The sequence below is a fragment of the Ceratotherium simum genome, chromosome 30 (assembly GCF_057802395.1).
Source record: "Ceratotherium simum simum isolate JZ-2026a chromosome 30, ASM5780239v1, whole genome shotgun sequence".
NCBI lineage: Eukaryota > Metazoa > Chordata > Mammalia > Perissodactyla > Rhinocerotidae > Ceratotherium > Ceratotherium simum.
Window position 1 is genome coordinate 20359093 of NC_141929.1, and position 24740 is coordinate 20383832.

At 39.4% G+C, this 24740-nt stretch overlaps 1 protein-coding gene across 1 annotated transcript; it reads left to right on the forward strand.

The window, feature by feature from the left end:
• Positions 1-2094: 2094 nt before the first annotated feature.
• NAE1 (NEDD8 activating enzyme E1 subunit 1) lies at positions 2095-24639 on the forward strand. The gene is made up of 20 exons (XM_004431688.3): positions 2095-2201; positions 5124-5227; positions 5321-5381; positions 7613-7643; positions 8383-8454; positions 8684-8763; positions 9359-9468; positions 11709-11818; positions 13027-13089; positions 13490-13553; positions 14092-14183; positions 16769-16828; positions 16924-17057; positions 18376-18451; positions 18737-18776; positions 20074-20160; positions 20634-20726; positions 23136-23250; positions 23335-23384; positions 24401-24639. Exons 1-20 carry the CDS (start codon positions 2149-2151, stop codon positions 24508-24510), a joined length of 1605 nt encoding a protein of 534 aa, XP_004431745.2. The 5' UTR covers positions 2095-2148; the 3' UTR covers positions 24511-24639.
• Positions 24640-24740: the final 101 nt, after the last annotated feature.

Sequence of the window (24740 nt, forward strand, 5' to 3'; positions counted from 1 at the left end):
CTAGATGGCAGATTGTGTTTCTGATCAACCCCCACAGCCCCAACACAGGCCCCTTTACCTGCTATTATGGGTTGAATTGTATCCTTCAAAAAGTTGTTGAAGTCCTAACCCCCAATACTTGTGAATATGATCTTATTTGTAAATAGGGGTTTTGCAGATGTAATCAAGTTAAGATGAGGTCATTAGGGTGGGCCCTGATCCAGTGTGACTGGTGTCCTTATAAGAAGAGATACAGATAGAGACACAGGGGAGAATGCCATGTGACAATGGAGGCAGAGACTGAAGTGCTACAGCTGTAAGCCAAGTATTACCAGCAAACCAGAAGCTAGGACGGCAAGAAAGGATTCCTCCCTACAGGCTTCAGAAGGAGCATACTTCTCTCACCTTGATTTCAGACTTGTAGCTTTCAGAACTGTGAGACAATAAATTTCTGGATTTTTAAGCCACCCAGTTTGTGGTACTTTTTTACGGCAGTCCTAGGGAACTAATACACTGATGTATTTTTTTACAGATACCACCAGCGCAAACCTTTTCAAAATCACACATTTCTTCATAGGCATAGGACTCCCTCCACCAAATTTGGGGATGGTTCCCTTCATGCAGTCCACGACTGCACTGAGCATGAGAGGCTAAGCAGTGAACTCTCACCTGTCGCGTTTTGACTCTCCCACATTCCCTGGGCGTATTTTATTATCCCTTATATTTCACCCGTCCAACTGGAGAAGGAAATGTGACAGCATAAGCACATGACGAGCTGGGAGAGCCTCACATCTCTGTTTCCCACCAGTTGTGTTCCGTAGGGGCCAGGGAAGTCATGAGAGGGTGTGCCCCCATCCTGATCCTAGAGACAGCACCCAGGGGGAACTGCATCCATCATCACTGCATCATTACTGTCAAACTGCCCTCCCTCCCTTGACCCCTCCCCTGTCCCCATCCCAGAGTGGGTTGGGGGTTTGGATCTGTGCTCATTTCCACTTTATTTCAGGCAATTATTAACCTGATGTAATCTGTAGAGTCTGGGAGATAGAGGGGAAAGAATCCTCGTCTCCCTCCCTGGTGGTCTCCTGGCCTTCAGCCCCCTTTTTCTCCCCCTTCCTCATGGAGTAACCTCCTTCCTTGGCACTCATCCCCACAGGGTAGCCATCCTCTTCCTAAAAAATGGCTCTTTTCGGAAAGCAGAGGGCTTTAAATTCCTCCTTGCTTTTATGTTCACCGTCCTCATAACCTGGCCCCTGCTGTCTCTTAAACCTTCCCTGACCGCTCCCTACCCCTTACCTAACTCCCCACCACACCAAACTTCCTTCAGTGCCTCCAGCCTCCATGCCTTCTCTGCCTCCCAGAGATGACACCTGCTGTTCCTTCTGCTTAAATTAACATGCTTCCTTGCCCACACCACATGAAACATTCCTGGGAGGAGGGAGTGAGGGGGTTTCTCTGTGCACCTCCCAGCATCCCAGCTTCCCTCTATCTATAGGAGGGCTACGTTGTCTAGTAAGACCTTGTTAATGTCCTTTCCTCCTCATGGGACTGGAACTCCCCAAGAACAGGACCCGGGACTTATTTATCTTTGCATCTGCAGTTTGGGAGCAGCTAGCTTTGTGGTTCAAAACAGACCTTCAGTGTGGGCTTGTTGCATCAGAGGACGGAAGAAACGAAAGAACAATAAAGATCATAATAATTAAAATTACTATCCATACAGGATTTTTTGTGAGTTTGGCTCTGTGTATTTAAAATCTCATTTAAGGCTAATAGAACCCTGTGACGGAGACACGTTTAGCCCCATTGCACAGGTGAACAAACTGAGGATTTGACAGGTAAAGAGCAGATCTCACAACCAGTAAGTGGTTAAAATCCAAATCTGCCTGATTCCAAAGCCCGAGTCCCCCACAATTATTGCACGTACAAAATCACCGACTGGCGACTAGCGAGGCTGGTCTATCAGGGAAGACTGGACCACCAGTTCGGATCCCAACCGTGGCCGTGTACACCCGGGAAGACCGGCGACGCGTGCGCAGTGCAGTGGCGGCGCCCCCTGCCGGCGGCGCGCAGGAGGCAGCGGCGGAGGGGGGCGCAGTGCGCGTGCGCGCTCGTGGAGGTGTTGGCGGTGCTCGGCGGGGTTCGGCTGTTATTCGCGCGGCGGGCGCGGCCATGGCGCAGGCGGGGAAGCTGCTCAAGGAGCAGAAGTACGACCGGCAGCTGAGGTGAGCCGGGGCTCAACACACGGGGCGGGCGCGCCGGCGGGCTCGTCTGCGTCCGGGCCGGGCCTAAGTGAGCGGGCGGGGCGGGCGGGCCTCCTTCAGGCCTCCCGCTGGGCCGGGCCGGGCTGTGCGGGGCTCGGGGCTCCGGCCTGGGCTCGGGGCTGCTCCTCGAGGGCCGGGACTCCCCTCCCCCGAAGGGCGCGCCCACCGCCACGCGGTGTGCTGTTGCAGCGCGCGGTCGCAGCGTCCGCCGGGTCACCAGGGCGGCTGCCGGCCCCGCCTCGCTGCGCTCAGCCTGCTGGTTTTGCAGAATGGGGGCATCGGGACTACCCGTCCCGGCCGCCGAGAGCGTTTGGTATGGTTCTAAGCCAGCAATGGAAATATAATGCTTGTCTCATGTGAACCACATATGTTGTTATACATTTTCTGGTAGCCACATTGAACAGAAAAAGAAACAGGTGATATTACTCTTAATAATACAGACTGTTTAACCCAATATATCCAAAATATTACCATTTCAACTAATCAGTATAAAAAGTTATTAGAGATATTTTGCTTTTTTTCATACTGTCTTCGAAATCCGGCATTTTACACTTACAGCACATCTCAGTTCAGACTAGCTTCATTTCTAGTGCTCAGTAGGGACATGTGGCTAATGGCCACCTTAATGGACGCTGCAGGTCTAAGCCATCAGGCAGGTTCTTGGCTGCTGCTTCTCCCTTGCTTTTTCTCCTTACACTCCCCATTCCTTATTTATTGAGCAGCTTCTATGTGTTAAGGCAGTGGTAGTAACAAAAATGCTTGTGACACCCCCCCGCCCCCCCCAGGGGAAGTTACAGTATGTCCTTAGAGACTGAAACTCCCGTTTGCACCTACAGCCTAGTGCGGTATTAGGGGCTTTAGGCACTCAATTCTGAGAGCAGACTTGAAGCCAGACGTTCTCTGTTTTATAGATGGGGAATCTGAGTCTTGGAGAAGTTAGATAACTTGCTCAGAGTCTCTGTTTTTGAGCCAGGCTATAACTCAGGCCCTTCTGGCCTTTTCAGTGTTGGTACTCAGTCACATCACTCTGCTCTCAAGCTTCTGGGGAAAGAAGCAAGATGGCAGAGCCCTTATAACCAACTTGGGTTCTCTTGTAAATTCTTAGGAGTTCCTTGTGTTTTGAATGCAGATATAACAATACATGATAGAGCTGAGAAGATATTTTAGGTTACTAAGTAACTGTAACAAAAGAGAGTTTTTGCTGAGTCCAGTCCGTTTTAAGGACCAAACTTTACCTTTCATAGTGAGAACTGGTTATTGCTTTTGAAGTGTCAGAGGGAAGCAGTTTAGAAGTAAAGTTGTGCAGCCAGCAAACAGTCAGCAGGGCCCTGCTTTCCTTCATTAGGCCAGCAAGAGAGTAGAGAGGATTGATTTCTTGTTTGGGCCCTTTTCTTGAAATATGTTACCTAGAGATGCACCAGTATTCTCTTAGGCTCGCCCTCCAACTACCCAAGCATCCATCAACCAAATATGTCAGGTGTCTTCTCTGTGCCCTCCTTCCGTTAGAAAAAACACGTTTCCAGTCCGTCTGGTTCTTCTAGCTATTCTTCCATTAATTTGACAGCTGTTCAGTGATCACTTACCCTGGGCAAGGCATTGTGCCAAGCATTGCGGCTCCAGTGGTGGATATAGGGAGTGGTCTGGGCCCTTATGGAGCTTAGAGTGGGACGGAGAGATGGGTGTTCAGCAAATGAAAAACCAAATGAGGCACTTAAGTTGTGATGTGCTCTGGAGGACATTCTGGCTACACAAGAAGACTGAATCTGCTTTAGATCAGGTGACAGAGAAGGCACATTAAGTCTATCAGTCCTCCAGGCTTTGGCATTTTTCTTATGATTTGGGCTCCCCGCTTTACTGACAGGAAAAGATAATTTCGTTAATAGACTTTGTGGGTGAAGGTAACCAGGTTGGCCCAGATGCCGTGATACATGTGTGATCATGTGCCTTGCCCTGTTAATAATATGCCAGCGTGAATCAGGTTATAACGTATATTTCTAATCTTTATTACATCTTTTTGTTTGTTAATGTATGCATTTATTAATCATGCTATTGGAATGTTCATCTGGTATTATAGTTTAAAGCGCTCCTGTAAAAGTCCATGTGAGGCTTTTCAGATAATAATTCAGTTTTCTTGGTAAAGCTCTTGCTTACTGTTGCAGATGTCACAGTGATAAATCCTATGTTACAATCTTAAATACACTGGATCCATGTAACTTAAGGAGAAATCAAATAGAGAACAGAATAGGTTTTAAATCCAAGGCACTTGTTTAATGTTAATAAATATATCTAAAGACTTTTTGTTCTGTAAGTTATCTGGCTTTCATAAGAGTAATGACAGTTGAAACGAGTAATGGTGGGGCTGGCCTGGTGGTATAGTGGTTAAGTTTGCACGCTCCGCTTCGGTGGCCTGGGGTTCGCAGGTTCGAATCCCGGGTGTGGAGCGACTCACTGCTCATCAAGCCATGCTGTGGCAGTGTCCCACACACAAAATAGAGGAGGATGGGCACAGATGTTAGCTCAGGGCCAATCTTCCTCAGCAAAAAGAGGAAGATTGGCAACAGATGTTAGCTCAGGGCCAGTCTTTCTCACACACACACACACACACAAAAGTAAAGAGTAATGGACAAGGAGCTACAAGACCAAGTTTCTAGTTCTGATTTGACCCCCCTTTAACCATGCAAGGCATCAACCTGTCTGAGTCTTAGATTACTCAGTTATGTAATCTCCATAACACCTTCTGCTTTTCCTGCCTCACGTTTGCCAGGGTTATCACGTCAGTTATTCTATGCAAGAATACTTTAAAGATAAAGATCACCATTCAAATAAGAAAGTTGTATTTTCATGAAAGTTTTTAAAATGTTGGATTTGTGTCTTGTTTTGTAGGTTGTGGGGTGATCATGGGCAAGAGGCTTTAGAATCCTCTCATGTTTGCCTAATAAATGCAACAGCCACAGGAACTGAAATTCTTAAAAACTTGGTACTACCAGGTAATGTAGTTTTGGGGTTGTGTTCTCAATTTTCTTCTTTAAGGTTTTCAACTAGAAATATGTATTCTTTACTGACTCTGTTTTATCTCCCAGGTATTGGTTCATTTACAATTATTGATGGAAATCAGGTCAGCGGGGAAGATGCTGGAAATAAGTATGTTTTATTCTTTTCAAATGTATGCATGTTAGGGAACACAGTGCACCGTCACGGGAGAGAGGCCTAAATCCTAGCTTTACTTTCTCAGTCAGAGTGCCTTGACTCTCAAGTGGATATAATCCCCATGTTTAGGATTATGGTGAGGATGAAGTGAGTTAGTATAGGTAAAATGCTAGCTCATCATCGGCAAATAGGGCATTAATAAAAGGTACCCATCATTACTGTCTTTATTGTTGTTATTAATGCAAAGGAGTAGTCATTATTCCTTTATTTGTGAAGTCTGGACACTTCCTAAATCCTTGCGTTGATTCCTACATGTTAGTATATAATTAACAATAATAATATTTTTGGATTGTAAGAATAATAAAAACCACCTTTTATTTGTGATGTCTTCTAAGCTTAGTCCAGGTATCTCTCTCTACACTCTACTGTCGTTATAAACATGCTATTTTAAAGATGGCCTGTATATCATTCTTTAAAGATGATCATATTTAGACTTTCAGAGCATTCCCAAATTTGGATTTCAGGCTTGCCTTTTCAGGGACTTGGAGTCTGAGATCTCTCTTTATGTTTGTCAGTATACAACAACAATGCGTAAATACAAGGAAAATCAGAATTTGGTTCATATGGAGCTTTGATATCTTTGGGTGGTAGTGTATCCATGACACAGCCCTTTTATTGGTATCTATAAAGAAAAAGTCCTATTATCTTTGCTTACTTGATTGGTTAGAGCAGGCTGTGATAAGAATAAGGTTTTTTTTTCCTTATGGAGCCACTGCGCTTGTGCTACAAAATAGCACACTCACTCTGATCAGCAACCTTAGATGTGGGTCTTGAGACCTGATGGGGGCATGCATGGGAAGAAGCCTGAATAAATCTGTTATAGTTATCTGCAGAAGCAAACAGTTCAATATAGCATTTCCCAAGTGTGGTCTGTGGAACACTGCTTCTAGGGAATGTTACTAGCTGCTCAATGGGCAAATGGATTCCATGGTCAAATGAGTTTGGGAAATGTGTCAAATGAAGTTAAACATTTTTTTAAGGTGTTACGTTTTATTTATTTTTATTGAGATATAATTGACATACAACATTATATTAGTTTCAGGTGTACAACATAATGGTTCGATTTTTGTATAGGGAAATGATCACAATAAGTCTAGTTAACATCTGTCGCCATAGGGGCCTACCCGGTGGCGTAGCGGTTAAGTTCCCGTGCTCTGCTTCGGCGGCCCGAGGGTTCGCAGGTTTGGATCCCGGGCACGCACTGATGCACCGCTTGTCAAGCCATGCTGTGGCAGCGTCCCATATAAAGTAGAGGAAGATGGGCACGGATGTTAGCCCAGGGCCAGTCTTCCTCAGCAAAAAGAGGAGGATTGGCATTGGATGTTAGCTCAGCGCTGATTTTATACACACACACACACACACACCAAAACAAAAAAATCCGTCACCGTACGTAGTTGCAGAATTTTTTTTTTTCTTGTGGTGAGAACTTTTAAGATGTACTCTCTCAGCAACTTTCAAATATGCAATACAGTGTTATTAATTATAGTCGCCATGCTGTACATTACATCCCATGACTTATTTATTTTATAGCTGGAAGTTTGTACCTTTTGACTCCCTTCACCCATTTGGCCCACCCCCCCCAACATTTTTTAATATAAGACTTTAGTATCATGGGTATTATGTATGTTGGGAATTTCAAGAGGGAAATATAACATATGGTGTTTCCCAAACTTTTTTAAGCCAGGGAGCCCTTTTCTCTCAGAGCATCTCATGAAATTCATATTCTGTGGTACACACTTTGGGAAACATTGATTTATTAGCCTATCTTTGATTACAAGTTTCGTCCAGTTTTCTTCCTCCAGGAAGGCTGTTACAATCTGTAATCAAAATATAGTTTGTGGGCCGGCCCCGTGGCTTAGCGGTTAAGTGCACGCGCTCTGATGCTGGCGGCCCGGGTTCGGATCCCGGGAGCGCCCCGAGGCACCACTTCTCCGTCCAACGCGAGGCCGAGTCCCACGTACAGCAACTAGAGGGATGTGAACCTATGACGTACAACTATCTACTGGGGCTTTGGGGGGAAAAAACTGAATAAATAAAATCTTTAAAAAAATATATATATATATATATAGTTTGTTTTCTACTGTGAATGAAATACACCTCATATTACAAATAACCTTTCCTTTATAGTCAAAGAAGCCCTTAAGTTTTTTTTTATTCTGTTTTAGTTTTTTCCTTCAAAGAAGCAGTATCGGCAAGGTAAGCGATCAATTTGTTATAGAATCAATATAGTTGTGCTTGAGCATCTAATGATACCATTATGTTTTGATTGCTTGAAAGGCTTTGACTTTGAAAGAGCTTATTCTTTCTCTGAGAAAAAAGTTAAATTAGCTAATTTTTTTTCTGATCTTGTAAAGCTTTGTATGCTTGGTAGTTTAACTTAGAAGTACTGTCTGTGTTTTTACACTGTATCCTGTATTAAAGCTAAATCTTGGCTGATGTTACTGTTCAGAGGATTCTGGTTAACCAAATTTTTAACTAACAGTTAGCCAGAATATCCTTTATTTTTGTATTTCATATTAAAAATCTTACAAAGCCATATTAGTCAACTTAGTACAATATTCTGAGTGGAAATGACTGTATCTTTAATGATTGACCTCTCTTGTATCGGACTGTAAATGTGGGAGGTTAGAGTAAATCTGAGCTTGAGCCAGGATGTCCCCGCCTGCTACCCAGGGTTTTCTGGTAATTTGCTTAATCAGAAAAGTATGGTGCAAATAATGTAGTCATTTAAGAACTCTGAATAATGACGGTTTAGCTCTGTTTTAAGTGATATTCTGGTTGAGTCTCAGTCTGAATACTATGAAAAGCAGAGTCGTTATACCTGTGCATGAAATTCGGATAGTTTTACATGATGTTTGCCTGACCTATAAATTGAAAGGTTATATTTTAACCAAATTTTTTTCTAATTCAAGTCAAATGCTTTGTTTTTAAAAAGAACCGAGCTCAAGCTGCCATGGAATTCTTACAAGAATTAAATAATGATGTCTCTGGAAGTTTTGTGGAAGAGGTATGTGTATATGTTATTATTTCTATGTAGAAATATCATTTTTTAATCATTCAAAGCCCTAGGAATTTAGAATTTTGAACTTTGTATCATTTATGTTTAGTTGATAGTCGAATTACTTTAACACTGGAGTCTAGCATGTTGCCTCATTTGTTCTAAAATAGCTTAACTGTTTCTGCCATGTTTAATATGATTGTGAAATTGTTGGATTTTTTTCCTCTGCCCTATTTAGAGTCCAGAAAATCTTCTAGACAATGATCCTTCATTTTTCTGTAGGTTTACCGTTGTGGTTGCAACTCAGCTTCCTGAAAGGTAAATTTTTATGTTAACATGTTATTTTGATCTCTTATTAGATTTGTGTAATTTTGTTTGCAGAGTCTATGGTTTTTAAAATTCTTAACTCCATAGAAACCTTTAATTGGAAGCACTTATAAATCTCTAGCATCAGAAACATAGGGAAGAGAAAAATATTGAGATGTGAAACTTTTTTTGATATATTTAGAATGGTTAAATTGAATATTGGTTATTTTTTAGTGAAAAAACTAGTTAAAATTAATTATAGGGAATGCTTAGGGGTGTGTGTACAAGGGTTTTATAAATATTTTCCTCTTTATTATGGAATTGTTTTGGAAGTGTCTTTCAGTAACATTCTCCCTGATATGGAAGACGAGGCTTTCATAGCCCTCTAGTCCAAAAGTCCAAAAGGCTTTCATAGTCCTCTAGTCTTTGAGACTGCAACCTTGTGGAAGTGCTTGCTTTTTAGTGTGTCCTTGACCTGCTTATGTAAATACAATAGATGTATCTTTGTATTTATTACTTAGTAAGAAAGTTGCTTTATTTTAAGGCTTTTCATGTTTGGCATATATTCATTTGCTTATGTTCTTATTTATTGTGCTTTCCTTTACAGTACATTACTACGTTTAGCAGATGTCCTGTGGAATTCCCAAATCCCTCTTTTGGTCTGTAGGACATATGGACTAGTTGGTTATATGAGGATCATTATAAAAGAACATCCAGGTAAAATTGTTGCACATATGGGCTTGCTGTTGGTTGCTTTAGCTATAATTTTAGAAATTTGATAATTTAAAATCGACTTTCTAAATTACAAAGTAAATTTGTAGCAGCAAGTCCAGTTATAGGTTCAAAGTGGCAATCAGAATCAATAGGCTTTAATCTAATATTTCCTCTAGTTAGCATTATTGAAGGATACAAAGCAGGAGATACAATTGGTATAACTTCATCGACTATTAGGAGGCCCAGCAGCTATGCAAGTATCTAGCTTTTTTTTGCCTCCTAACCCACATAGCGCGTGTATGGGCTGCCTCGGGTGAGAGCCAAGTTATTGTAGGTCACACTGACACAGAGGGCACTCCACTTTTTCCCTCACCAGTCTTTCATTCCATTCTCATATAGGCCTTAGGCTCCCCCATTCAGGTACAATTCCACACAGCAAGCATGGCATTCACCTACTATTCCAAGGAATCAGTGTTATAGGAGACCAAAGTCATTCATAGGCAGCCTTGCATCAGCTCAAGGCTTATATTAGCCCTTCACTAAAAAATTTTAATCTTAAATCATCATAAAAATTTCATTCAGTCCTCATTCATCGCTCTGAGCCAGGTACTCTGCTAGTGCACTGATAGCCACTGGCATTGGTGGCATCACTGAGGAGCAGTATCTGTTTGGGCAGTTAGGGAGTGACTTGTGAGGATAAGCTTCTGGCAGGTGGTGCTGGGCCATTTAAGAGTTGTAAGTGGGAGAGTGACCCGGTAAAAATTTTATTTTAAATGGGTCACTCTGAAGCTGGGTGGAGAATGAATGGATTTGAAGGGGCAAAGATTGGAGGAATGGGTTGCTATTAGGAGATTTCCAGTGGTCTAGGTGAGAGTGAGCAAGCAAGAGCGCGCCCCTGACTGAGGGCAGAGGTTATGAGGATAGGGAAGGGGGGTAGACAATAATGAAGGTTAACATATTGCTAGCTGTGTGTCTGCCGTTATGTGGATTCTTTCATTTAATCTTTCCAAAATCCTTATAAAGTAGATACTGTTTGATCTGCTTTTTACAGATGAGGATGCTGAGGCACGGAGAGATTAAGGAGAGATTAAGTTATTTGCCAGAGGTCACACAGCTAGCAATTGACAAAACTGAGCCTACCTCTAAACACTCACTGAAATTACACGCTTTCCTGTACTTCTCTATGTAGAGAGCTGTGTACAAAGTGACAGGAGTGACTAATGTTGGGCCAAGAAAGCAAGAAGTCAAGGATGACCATCAGGTTTCTAGGGAAGAGGTCTAGGTAGATGGTGATACTGTCTGTTTAAGACCACAGGAGGAGGAAGGGTAGGTTGTTAGGTGCTATCTGAACACACATTTGATCCATTTTGATCTTTTCCAGTTATAATAAGAAAATTCTACTTTAAGGGAATCTTGGTTTTACTTTTATTAAAACTATAGTCCACTTATGATTTGTGCATTTAATAAAATGTAAATGTATATGTAAATTTACCTCAGTAATGAACAAAACAGTGAAAAAAACCTGTAGGGGCCGGCCCCGTGGCTTAGCGGTTAAGTGCGTGCGCTCCGCTACTGGCGGCTGGGTTCGGAACCCCAGGCGCGCACCGACGCACCGCTTCTCTGGCCATGCTGAGGCCACGTCCCACATACAGCAACTAGAAAGACGTGCAACTATGACATACAACTATTTACTGGGGCTTTGGGGAAAAAAAATGAGGAGGATTGGCAATAGATGTTAGCTCAGAGTAGGTCTTCCTCAGCAAAAAGAGGAGGATTAGCATGGATGTTAGCTCAGGGCTTATCTTCCTCACAAAAATAAATAAATAAATAAACTGTTAAAAAAAAAAAAGAAAAAAACCTGTAGGCCCTATGCTCATTTAAAAATTATAGATTTCCTGGGGCTGGCCCCATGGCCTAGTGGTTAAGTTTGGTGTGCTCTGCTTTGGCGGCCTGGGTTTGGTTCCTGGGTGCAGACCTACACCACTCAGCGGTGGCCATGCTGTGGTGGTGACCCACATACAAGATAGAGGAAGATTGGCATGGATGTTAGCACAGGGCACATCTTCCTCAAGCAAAAAGAGGAAGATTGTCAACAAATGTTAGCTCAGGGTGAATCTTCCTCAGCAAAAAAAAATAAAAAAATAAAAAAAAATTATAGATTTCCCAGGTTCCTATAATGTAGTATATTGTTAGCAATATCGATAAAGAAGTAAGTTTATCTTTTGGGATTATTTGTTTCACAGTAATAGAATCTCATCCAGATAATGCATTAGAGGATCTACGACTGGATAAGCCATTTCCTGAGCTGAGAGAACATTTTCAGTCTTATGATTTGGAGCATATGGAAAAAAAGGTTTGTAGTGTGTGACCTTCCATTTATAGACAGACTTAAAGCATTTTTTTTTTTTCTGATGCCTGGGCCACCTCCAGAGATTCGAATTCATCTCCTTAGGGTGGAACATGGGCATCAGTATTTTTTTATTTTATTTTTTTTGGTGAGGAAGATTAGCCCTGAGCTAACATCTGTTGCCAGTCCTCCTCTTTTTGCTGAGGAAGATTGGTCCTGGGCTAACATCTGTGCCCATCTTTCTCTGGTTTATATGGGATGCCTGCCATAGCATGGCTTAATAAGTGGTGTGTAGATCCGCACCCCGGGATCCAAACCTGTGAACCCTGGGCCACTGAAGTGGAGCGTGTGAACTTAACCACTATGCCACTGGGCCAGCCCTTAAAGCATTTTTTTAACCTAAGGTTTTTGAATTACACCAAAGTGAGAAAAGACTATAAACCTCCATATTCCTGTCATCCAGATTATAATAACATTGTACCTAATTTGTTTTAAATAAATCTGTTTTCTCCCAAAATTCAAGAAAATTTTTTATTGACAAAAAGTTCATTAACTGAACATATTTGTGTAATCAGTACCCAGGTCAAGAAATTGGACATTGACATGTTCCAGAAGCCCTCTTCATGGCCCTTTCCTAAACAAATAGATGGGCTTTTTAAAATAGTTTGAATTTGGGATGGGTGTTTGTTGAAATTGATTTCTCTTAAAACTTCTTTTTAGTGTTTGAGAATTACCAAGGCAACTGCATATTTCATTATAGTAAGAATGATATTTATGACAGACTATATAATTTACGGAGTATATTTATTTTTTCCTAGGTACATATTAATTGAAATGCAGGTATTTGGTTCATCAGAAAACACAGAGAAGATCCTCTTTCCTTAGTCTCTCGGGTTGGCATCTGAAATCAAGAGATTTGAACTTTATTTTTGGGTGGCAGTCTCTGAGACTGTTTTCTTGATGGTGAAATGGGGACAATCATAGTACATACCTGCCATATTAGGATTAAATTGGACTCTGCCTCTAAAAGAATTTGTAAGGCAGTTTTTATTAACCCATTTCTTTTCCCTCCATTCATTATTCCACATATATGGGGAGATGATCATAAATATTGTTGAATTTGTTGAAAATGAGATGGTGTAGTGAAGAATAAATGTTAACTAATTAATGTTAACTAATATCAACATTTTCTTTCATTTTTCTCTCATTTTTAGGACCATAGCCACACTCCATGGATTGTGATCGTAGCTAAATATTTAGCACAGTGGTATAGTGAAGTACGTCCTTTTTTAAAAGAAGAAATTCCATATGGGACTGTATTTTCAATTTATTATACAGAATTTCATTGGAGGGGAGTGGTAGATTAATTTTTTTCCTTATGTAGTTATAGGGCAGGTGGGTGCTTTTCAGTTTAAATTTAGCAGTTCTTCTTTTGATACTAATATTTTTATTAACAAAATGAAATTTGAATAAATATTATTCTGAAACCAGCAATGGGGAATCAATGTAGAGAAATGGCCCACAGTTTCTGTTTTCTATCAAGTCAACCTCTGATTTTACCGAGGTATGTTTGCTGATGAAATCTTATGTAGATGGGAGAATGGGGAAACTTTGGACTCTCAATTTCCATGTTTTGATTTTTTATAACTAGATTTTTAAAATTTTTAACCAATTTAGACAAATGGACGAATACCTAAAACGTATAAAGAAAAAGAAGACTTCAGAGATTTGATTAGACAAGGTAATATTATGGGATGTGACTAAATGTTATATAAAGTTTGAAAAGCAAATTGCTTGAAGCTAATGTTTGTTGGATTTCTATCAACACCTTTGTCAGATGATGCCATCATGAGCTTTTATTTTTCCTCAGAGGAGGTTTAGGAGCCACTGCTTGTATAGTTTTAAGAATGACTAATGAGGGCCAGCCCCATGGCTTAGCGGTTAAGTGCGCGTGCTGCGCTGCTGGCGGCCCGGGTTCGATCCCGGGCGCGCACCGCCGCACCGCTTCTCCAGCCATGCTGAGGCCGCATCCCACATACAGCAACTAGAAAGATGTGCAGCTATGACCTACAGCTATCTGCTGGGGCTTTGGGGGAAAAAATAAATAAAATTATAAAAAAAAAAAAAAAGAATGACTAATGATAAGCCATATTTCTTCATAAGTTTCAATATCCAGTCATCCCTTCAGAATCTGACAAGGGTATATCCATAATGTTGAGGGGAGAGAAGGAGTGAGAAGAAAAGGGCTATTGTTTGCTAACCAATTTCTTTTTTAATAGGAATTCTAAAGAATGAAAATGGGGCTCCAGAAGATGAAGAGAATTTTGAAGAAGCTATTAAAAATGTGAACACAGCACTAAATACAACTCAGGTATTGAAAGTGTTGCTGAGGGATTCATATAAGAAGGGTGTTTTCTGAGGTCCTCATATGTGAAATAGTTGATTTTAAATTTAAGTTAATATTTTCTAAATTGAATAGTTGGTTAGAAATTAATATCTATAATACAGATCGAATCTTGTGTTAATAAGATTCTGTATTGTCCTTGTTAAAATGGATGTCAGTGCTTCAGCATATAATAGTGATACAATGATTTATATAAATTATTTGAAGTACATGATTTCTGAATAGTAACAGTTTGGAGGTAGGAATTATATAATAAAGGTGATATTTTCTAGTCCAAAATAGTGGTGCCTGAAAAGTTAAATCGTACCTTGCATTTGCTTTCGACAGTAATTATTTGGATAGAATGGAAGATGTTCTTTTTTTTTTTTTTTTTTTTTTTAAAGATTTTATTTATTTTTATTTTTCCCCCCAAAGCCCCAGCAGATAGTTGTATGTCATAGCTGCACATCCTTCCAGTTGCTGTATGTGGGACTCGGCCTCATGATGGACGGAGAAGTGGTGCCTCGATGCGCACCCGGGATCCGAACCCGGGCCACCAGCATCGCAGCGCGCGCACTTAACCACCAAGCCACAGGGCCGGCCCGTGGAAGATGTTCTTAATGACATTTTATACCTTAAAAATTATTTGGAGGATAGCTCAGTGTAGATGCCCTTTGTTTTATTTTGTTGTTGAAGTCTGGCCAGTGAGATTTTTGGGAAACTTTAGAATAACACAGCTGGTAGTTTAAGTTAGAGTTTTCTTATAATTTAAAACAGCAAAAAATGCTGCCTTTCAAGTTAGGAAAGCACTTAAGCTGTTATTATAAACTTTGGAGACAATGGGGTAGTGCTGCTGGGTGATTAAAAGTGTGCTTTGTGGGCCGGCCTGGTGGCGTAGTGGTTAAGTTCGCGCACTCCACTTCGGCGGCCCGGGGGTCGTGGGTTCGGATCCTGGGCGTGGACAGATGCATTGCTTGTTAGGCCATGCTGTGGCAGCGTCCCATACAAAGTAGAGGAAGATGGGCACGGATGTTAGCCCAGGGCCAATCTTCCTCAGCAAAAAGAGGAGCATTGGCATCAGATGTTAGCTCAGGGCTAGTCTTCCTCACACACACACAAAGGTGTGTGCTGTGTGAATCAGTTTTCTGGGGTGATGAAGATTTTCTATCTTAATTGGGGTGATGGTTAAAAGTAGGTGTGTAGTTATCAAACGTATCAAATTGTACATTTGAGATTTGTGCATTTCACTGAATTTCCAGTTTACCTCAATTAAAAAAAAAACAAAGTTCTCATGGCTGGAGGACAGTGAACTAAGCAAATAGATAAATGCACCAGGTGCTGTAAACAAAATGGTAGAGCATGATGGGGAGGAGGAGCTCTGGGATCGGGAGGGGGCCGGGGAGACTCTCAAAGAGTTTAAGCAGAAGCCTGAGTGAAGTGACATGCAGGGATCTGGTAGAAGCTCTTTTCAGGCTGCGGAAGCACATGTGCAAAGGCCCAGAAGTGGTTGAAGCTTAGCATTTGTTCAAAGATCAATAAGAAAGCCAGTATGGGGCTGGCCCAGTGGCGCAAGCAGTTAAGTGTGCGCGCTCTGCTGCGGCTGCCTGGGGTTCGCTGGTTTGGATCCCAGGTGCGCATCGATGCACTGCTTGGCAGGCCATGCTGTGGCGGCGTCCCATATAAAGTGGAGGAAGAAGGGCACGGATGTTAGCCCAGGGCCAGTCTTCCTCGGCAAAAAGAGGAGGATTGGCAGATGTTAGCACAGGGCTGATCTCCTCACGAAAAAAAAAAAAAAAAAGAAAGCCAGTATGATTGGACTGAAGTGAACAAGGGGGAAAGTGGTGGGAGGGATTAGAGTTTGGAGAGGCAGAAAGGGCCGGATCATAATGGCCTTGCAGGCCATTGAAGCGTTTTGAGCAGGAGAGTGGAGTGACCTGATTTATATTTCTAAATAATCATTCTAGCTCTTGTGGGGAGAATAGACTGTAGGGGGCTGGGAGTGGAAGGAGAGAGACCAGTTAAGAGGTTACCAGTAAGAAATTTCTTTTTTCCACACAGCAGTAGAATCAAAGCCTACAGTTTCTAAGGTTTTTGTTAATGTATGATGTTCTTGCTAGCATTTAAAGTCCTTAATTTAACTATCTAGTTTTTGTCAGAGTGGTTGTCTCTTCCATCATCACTAAATAGGATGTAAGGGTTTTAATTTTTGACGAGATGGAAAAACATGAAGGACTGCAAATCTAGCGTGATAGTGATGTCTGTAATCGTTGCTATATCTTCAAAAGTAACTATCTTAAAAAATTTACTTTGACCCCTTCTTTACTCCATTTCTGATGTAAGAGAACAGGTCAGTCTTTAATGCTAATACCAGTGGGCAGGAGGGGACTTTCTTACATTCTCTCTTTCCCATCAAATCTCCATCTGGTACTGATATCTAAATAAAAGTCTAAGCAAATCAGAAGTTTGTATTTGATTACAATTTGAGAATTCAAAGAACTTGTTTGAAGAAATAGCAGTGAAAATACAGGTGGGCAAATTCTTCATGTAAGTAAATGTTTATGTTCCTTTGTTAGATCCCAGGCAGTATTGAAGCTATATTTAATGATGATCGCTGCATAAATATCACCAAACAGGTAACAACAACAACAAAAAGTAAAATAGTGTTCCTTAAACCTTAAGATCAAATTCAGACGGCACTTAATATTAATTTTTTTTCTTATTCTTTTAGACTCCATCATTTTGGATTTTAGCTCGTGCTTTAAAAGAATTTGTGGCCAAAGAGGGTCAAGGAAATTTACCCGTTCGAGGCACAATTCCTGATATGATCGCAGATTCGGGCAAATATGTAAAACTGCAAAATGTGTAAGTCTCTGTTTTCAAACTATGTAACAGAAAAATTAATCTGTTTATATTAGAGATGAACGTATTTTACCAGTCCATCAGAAATCTGTTGGAAAGTCTGTTATACTCTCATTGCTTTAAAAATGAGCTAAAGAACTTAAGGGGCAGATTTTTTGTAATAGATTTTATTTTTTAGAATACTAGTTTTAGGTCACAGCAAAATTGAGCAGAAAGTACAGAGAGCTCCCATATACCCCCTAGGGGGCAGATTTTTTCTTACCTATTTCATGATAAAACCTAACATTTGAGCACTTAACTCTGCTATGAACTGTTCTGTGTATTAACTAATTTAATATTTACAACAACCCTATCAAAGAGATACTATTATTGTCCCAATTTTACAGATGAAGACAGCTGGTAAATGGCAGAACCAGGATTTGAACTCATGAAATCCAGCTCCATACTCTTAACTGTGGCCCTGTTCTGTCTTTTATCTGTAACTTAAAACTTGCAAGTCTTTGAATGAATTTTTTATCATTAATGTTTCATAATTTAAAGAGTTCATGACTATACACAGACACCTGCTATCCAGGTATCACTAGCCTGAACCCAGATAGATTGTCATAAGGATTGGTCTCAGTGGATATTACCCTTGTGGAGTTCGGGCATGGTGCTGATGAATCCAGGGCCGCTGGCTTGCTTTCCTCAAGGGCCAAATAATGTCACACAGAGAAGATCTGTGTTCCCTAGACAGATTATACTCTTCATCTCAGTCACTGTCTAACAAATCTTTGTTGTCCTAGCCTAAAAGTTCAACTGCTTAAAACTTGGAAAAAGTCAACTGAGGATAGAAAGAAGTGTGACCTCACAGTGGTGGTAGTTAGCTTAACACTGATCATCTTTAGAGGGTGAAAATGTAAATAGACTTAAAGTTTTACATGAATTTTTAGATGGACAGTTTTGAAGTATTTAACTTTCCTTGGACTTGACTTCAAGGAGAGAAATCATATTCTTCAGTAATATATTTTGTCAGGTCCTCTGTCAGAGAAGCATAGATCATGGATCCCTCTAGAGTGCAGTTTTTAACTTGGGTGCTGTTAATTATAGAGGGAGCCCAGGCATTGGTGGATTCCAAGAGTCCATCACCAACACTGGGATGATCCCCAACCACTAACGGGTGCTGCTGGTAGCATTTCCATGACATTTTCACATTTTGTATGTTGCCAGACCAGTATTTTTTCATGAAAAGGAAAGAAATTTCTTGTTTGCTTCATGGTGATATTTAAATTTTGCTAATTTTAAAGTTTGTTAATAGTAGCTTTTTGTTTTTCTTTTCCAGTTACCGTGAAAAAGCAAAGAAAGATGCTGCTGCTGTGGGTAATCATGTTGCCAAATTGCTGCAGTCTATAGGCCAGGTAAGCTGTGGGGCACACTGTGCCTTTGTTGGACAGTACAGCTCCCTATAGGCCTGACTACATAACTCCAGCCAGAAAAGGTGGCACTGGCTGTGAGCTTCCTTAGAGGGATCTCTCACTTGCCTGCCTAATGAGAAAGCCTGTCATAAGGAAACAAGGTGTTGCACAGTGCTCTCCTAGCACTTGAAGAAAGCCTCCCCATCTCACAGTGATTGACTTTGTGCTGCACCCTCTGTTCATCTTCTCTTTTATACTGGAGCAAAACTTGCATTTCTCTCTTTACAGGCACCAGAGTCCATTTCAGAGAAAGAATTAAAATTACTCTGTAAGTCCCCTTGAATTAATTTTCTTATTTTGTTTGATAAAAATGTGCCACAGGAAATGTTCCTGTGGCAATTTTAAATGGTTGAAATTTTAAATTTTCCATGGTCTCAATGATATAGATGTAGATAATTATTGGGTAAAGTTTTTTTTTTCTCATAATATAATAAATGGAGAGGCTATTTTAAGACTGGGTCAGAGGTAGAGCATTTCTATCTATGGCAATGCTAAAAAGACATGAAGCTCAATTAATTGAATGTTGTCATTAATATAGAATAATTTTCGGTTTATTAATTTTAAATAATTTGGGAAAGTTTTATCTGAAGGCTTTGGGTGTGAAGTCTGGAGTCACATGTACATTGACAGTATTGGTTTAAATACTCATTTTGATCTGTGTTAAATGACCATAATGGAATTAAGAATTTGACATCTAGTTTTGAAGCGGCTAGGCTCCTGGGGTCTTCTCGATAACTCCTCAGGAGGCCCAAAGCATTTTCTTATTTAACAGTTAGTTTAAGAATAACACAATCTGTTTTTCATGCTGTTTGAAGATTTTTCCCTATAGCTACTGCCCCTAGTTTCTGCAAAAGTCTATTTTGCATGCTTCCAAGCCTTAAAATATATTTATGCAAGTTCTACCTTTCATGACTCCTCCACAATGTTTGTTTAGGCTTAGTTTTAATGTGTTGTTCCACTACTAATCTTGCACCTTGTTTCTGCATTAGTGTTTGTTCTACGAGATCATATGATACCAGATTAAAAGCTGGATGTTGGGTACTTGAGGGTTTATTATTCTTTTTTCTACTTTGGGTATGTTAAAAAATTTCCATAATACAAAATTAAAAAAAAAAAAGCCTTACATATACCAAGAGCACAGTATATAGAACACTCTCCTTTAGGACTGCTTATCCATAATAATGATAAAAACTACTATTCATTGAGCCCTATCAGGCATTGTGCTAGGTGTGCACTTTACACAGTCGCACACTGGATCCACAGAACAACTCAAAGGTAAACAATATTGTCTCCATTTTATAAATAGGGATGATCTGAGGCTCAGAGAGATGCCATCACGAACTTACTCATTGCTGAACTGGTTGTAATGCCAAGGGCATGAATATTAGATGACTTATGTTCTAGTGCTTTCTCTGCTAACAATTAGAGCCAAATAGAAGATATTTCTTTACATTTCCATGTCTGTGAAGAGTGTACACACAATTTCCTGTTCTTAAAGTGACCTGTGATTTGGAATATTCATGTGTCTTGACCATTTACTTATATAATGTCTTTCCTGTGTTCAGGCAGCAATTCTGCATTTCTTCGAGTAGTAAGATGTCGATCCTTAGCTGAAGAATATGGCTTGGATACAGTCAACAAGGATGAAATTAGTAAGTATAATAACCTTTTGATGCTAGTTTATTAATTTTAATGATATAAATTTTTTTGTATAATAGTATTGAGTGTGTGGTGATAATAGAAATATTTATACTTTAAATTTTATTCTATAAACCTATCTAAGTAGTCATATTGCAAATAATAAAATTTAATATATACATAAACCCATATTTAGGTCACTGAGTAAGTTACATGATATGTAGAAGAGCTAAAGTCAGCATGTTACTACTTCAGTAGAGATTATGTGACTATAGCTAACAGTCTGTAAGACCACTGGGTTTCATCTTAATGTATCTCCCTTTATTTTACTATTATTTATCATTTTCTATTTTATTGTCACAAAATATTTAAATTTTGTGATAAAATTGCCTTCTGTCCTAAAACTTTAGTATATAGTAAATTCAGTCTTGAATTGTTTTTATGTTGTAAATTACCCATATTATACTGAAATTTGTTTTCCTTTCAGTTTCCAGCATGGACAATCCAGATAATGAGATAGTATTATACTTAATGTTACGGGCTGTTGATAGATTTCATAAACAACATGGTAGATATCCAGGTAAGAATAGAAATCAAATTATCAACTATAATAAAATCTTGAATGAACACTTAAATTGAATTAAACCTTAAAGTGTTCTCGGGGTGTTTGCAATAGTGATACTTGAATTTTACATTGTAAACAGTATACATCTAGTTCATTTCAGTGAGGAACTACCATTTGTTTTTTTAAATATAACTATTTGCAAATAGTATTTGATTCTAAACTATAACGAGAATGTTGGTGGAATGCATATAGAAGAAAACTTTTTTTCTGTCAGTTTCCATAGTTTACTTCTAAGACTCACAGTGAGTTTAATTCAGTGGAATAGGAAAGCCACAAGAAGTAGGCCAGTGACTTCTGAACTCATTAACTCTGAAGATGTAGGGATTTCTTTGCTTAGTATCTATTTTTTGTTACCTGTAAATGTGGTATTTGGGGCATTGGCATAATATCAAAGATCTTCAGTTGCCCAGAATATCTTTATTAAGATGCTAATTTTAATTGTGCAGGATTATTCCATAGCAGCACAGTCTAGGTGTATCATAAAACCTGTTGCCCTTGGCCCAGCCCCAGTGGCCTAGCAGTTAAGTTTGATGCACTCCACTTTGGTGGCCCTGGTTCAGTTCCTGGGCATGGACCTACACCACTCATCTGTCAGTGGCCATGCTGTGGCAGTGGCTCACATACAAAAAGAGGACGCCTGGCAACAGGTGTTAGCTCAGGGTGAATCTTCCTCAGCAAAAAAACAACAACAACAACAACCTGTTGTCCTAACTGATGTAGTATGCCCTCCGAGTTGTAGTCTTAATGAGCAAGCTTACCAGAAGAAAGAAAAGGAATAAACACCAAATATTTATTGCATTATTTGTATTATTTGATTAGAATGTATTTTTGGTTATCTATTGTATAACAAACCATCCCAAAACTTAGTAGTTTAAAACAATAAATTATTCTCTCTCGTGATTTTGAGGATTTGTTTGGCTCAATTAGGCAGTTCTCAGAGGGAGAGGGGATCTCATGGAGTTGCATGATGCCTGGGGCTGGAGTCATTCTGAAGGCTTGATTGAGTTACACATTCATTCATGTGTCTCGCACTTGAGTCAGGATAGCTGGAACTGCTAGGGGCTGGTCAGGCATCTCTCGCCACATGGCTAGCTGGGGCTTCCTTTTAGCTTGGCAGTCCTAGGGTAGACTTCTTATGTGGTGGCTGGCTTCCCCAGAGTTAACATTCCAAAATAATCCAGGTGGAAGGTACAAGGCTTTTTGTGACTTAGCCTTGGAAGTCACACAGCATCACTTATGTTCTATCGGTTTCACAGGGCTGGCTTAGATTAAGAGTGGGAGGGGACTACACAAGGGCATGAAGGGGTGTTTATTGGGGAGCCATCTTGGGAGACTAGCTACCACATAGAGCACAGGCTTTGGAGTTAAACCTAGGTTCAAATCCAAGCTCTACCACTTACTATCTCTTGACCTTGGGTGCATCACTATTTCCCTCCAAGCCTCAGTTCTCGCATTTATGGAATGGTGATAATAGTATCTACTCTATTAGATTGTAAGGGTGAAGTATGTGATGTATGAAAATCACAACACACTGCCTAGCACCTTGTTAAGTATTCAATAACGAGTAGGTAGTACTATTATGAGGAAGAGTAGTGATGATAGTTTTTAAACCAGAGGGGTTAAAAAAATTGATAATACCTGATTTTATGGCAATTATATTTTTATAATACCTGAATGTTATGGCAATTATATTTTTCCTTCCAGTGGTAATAATAATAATAGCTTACTTTTGGAGACATTATAGTTTAATCATTAAGTACTGCTGGGGCTCATGTCTCAGTTTTGCTATATATGAGCTAATAACTCAAGAAAATAACTTACTCTGTCTGTGCCTCAGTTTTCTCATGTGTAAAATGGGGATAATAATAGTAATGACTTCATAGGGTTGTTCTGAGGATTAAATCAATTTATATATATATATGGTGCTTAGACAAATGTCACCTATTATTATAGCTTTATGTCCTCAGTGTCATTTAATCTCCCCAAAATAGATAATAAATACCACAACTTCTATAAAAGGAATAAATAGGATGTTACTTTCTCATTCATTCAATTCTTTTATCAAATAATTATTGAGTACCAACTGTGTGCCAGATCCTTTTCTAGATATTGGGTATGGAGCAGTGAACAAAGCAGACTTATCAAATTCAAATTTTTAATAGGTTTTAGATGGTTTCTTTGTTACAGATTTGTGATATTTGCAAATATTGGTCTCATACTTGCCATTATTTTTGTTCTTACTTCAGTTTCACACCTTAACTGTTTTGACTAGAACACCTGAAACTGGATTAAATAAAGGAGGTAGCCATTAATTTTGAATTCTACATTTATTTTAATGAAAACTAATTTACATATTATTTTTAGGGGTATCTAACTATCAAGTTGAAGAAGATATAGGAAAGTTGAAGTCTTGTCTCACTGGCTTCCTTCAGGAATATGGATTATCTGTAATGGTGAAAGATGATTATGTCCACGAATTGTGAGTATTTTTTAGGGCATATAAGAGATAATACCTGTCCTGTCATAAGCTAATCTAAGTTTACATCTCCATCTTTTCCTGTAGTTGCCGATACGGAGCTGCTGAGCCACACACCATTGCTGCCTTCCTAGGGGGTGAGTTCCATAGATGAGAAGACTGGCATCTGTTGTTATATAGTACAGTTAGGAATTTTTGTTTTCTTAGTTATTTTAACTAGGGAGGTCAGTGAAGCAGGATGTTATATTAGGTGGCACCATGCCATTATATGCCCTCACTTCTTTGAGGCCTTTGTTTAAATGTTACCTTCCCTGTGAGGCCATTTCTGACTCCCCCATTTAAAACTGAGTCCCTCCTCTTGCACTGGTATCCCACTCTTCCTTGCTTTTTCTCCTTAGCACTTAGAGTCATTTGACATACTATACATTTTACTTATTTATCTCTCTCCTTGCCCATGAGGCAAGGATTTTTGTCTTTTGATCCCTTCTATATCCCAACGCCTAGAACAGTATCTGGTACATAGTAGAGTCTCAAATTTTATTGAATCAATGAATGTGAAAGATGAAGCTTCAGATTATAAAAGAGGAAGAATTCTTTTTCTGGTAGTTTTTGTTTTTTCTATTCTTTGTTCTGTTTTGAGTAGTTACAGTAGTCTGTTAGTATTTAATATAGATTCTTTCCAAATTACAAATGTATTTAGAACAAATATTTACTCTCTTTTTATTATAAAAATAAAACAGGCACAAGGTAAAATTCAAATGCAACAGAAGAGTGTCCTTTGAGAATCTTTTCTGCCTGTATGTATTCTTTAAAAAAGTGCAATCAACCATACTACTATTTTGACTTCTTTTACTTAATATATCTTGCCAATCTTTCTAAACTACTATAATTAAAAATACTTCATTCTTTTAAACTGTGGCATAATATTCCAAGGTGTGAATGTATAGAACAAAACTTTTATTTCCTTTAATAACATAGGTGTAAAAAATTGTTGTTGATTTGATATGACTCAGTAAGCTATGTCTGTTTTGGATTACTTTTAAACACCTTGGCTTTTGGAAAGGAAAGGTTTTCTTTACAAAATTGAATATTTTTTTGTAACTCTTGAAATTTACCTTTTTCAAAGATTTGCTTTTCTCCTTTTTCCTTGCAGGAGCTGCTGCTCAAGAGGTTATCAAAATAATCACCAAACAATTTGTAATTTTTAATAATACTTACATTTATAGTGGCATGTCACAAACTTCAGCAACTTTCCAGTTGTAGAATAAGCACTCTATGTAGTGTGTTAATGATTGAAACTGTAATTGCCTTCAGGTTATGCTCTAGTCTGTAAAATTCTGCTAAGGGAGAACTGTTAAATTGTTTCCTTAATAAACATTATTCTCATTTGTAGCAATGTAGTCTTTTTATTTGGAGGGGAGGGGAAAGGAAGCAGTCATTTTCTCAGAGAATAAAAGCTATCCATTTCTAATTGAGTTTATTATTTCTGGCTT

Excerpts from the sequence above, each read along its gene's own strand:
- NAE1 (XM_004431688.3), top strand. The coding sequence starts at position 2,149 with ATGGCGCAGGCGGGGAAGCTGCTCAAGGAGCAGAAGTACGACCGGCAG. Across the intron at positions 13,090-13,489 it reads TAGCACAGTGGTATAGTGAA|ACAAATGGACGAATACCTAA; the intron begins GTACGTCCTTTT and ends TAACCAATTTAG. Across the intron at positions 20,161-20,633 it reads AGTCAACAAGGATGAAATTA|TTTCCAGCATGGACAATCCA; the intron begins GTAAGTATAATA and ends TTTTCCTTTCAG.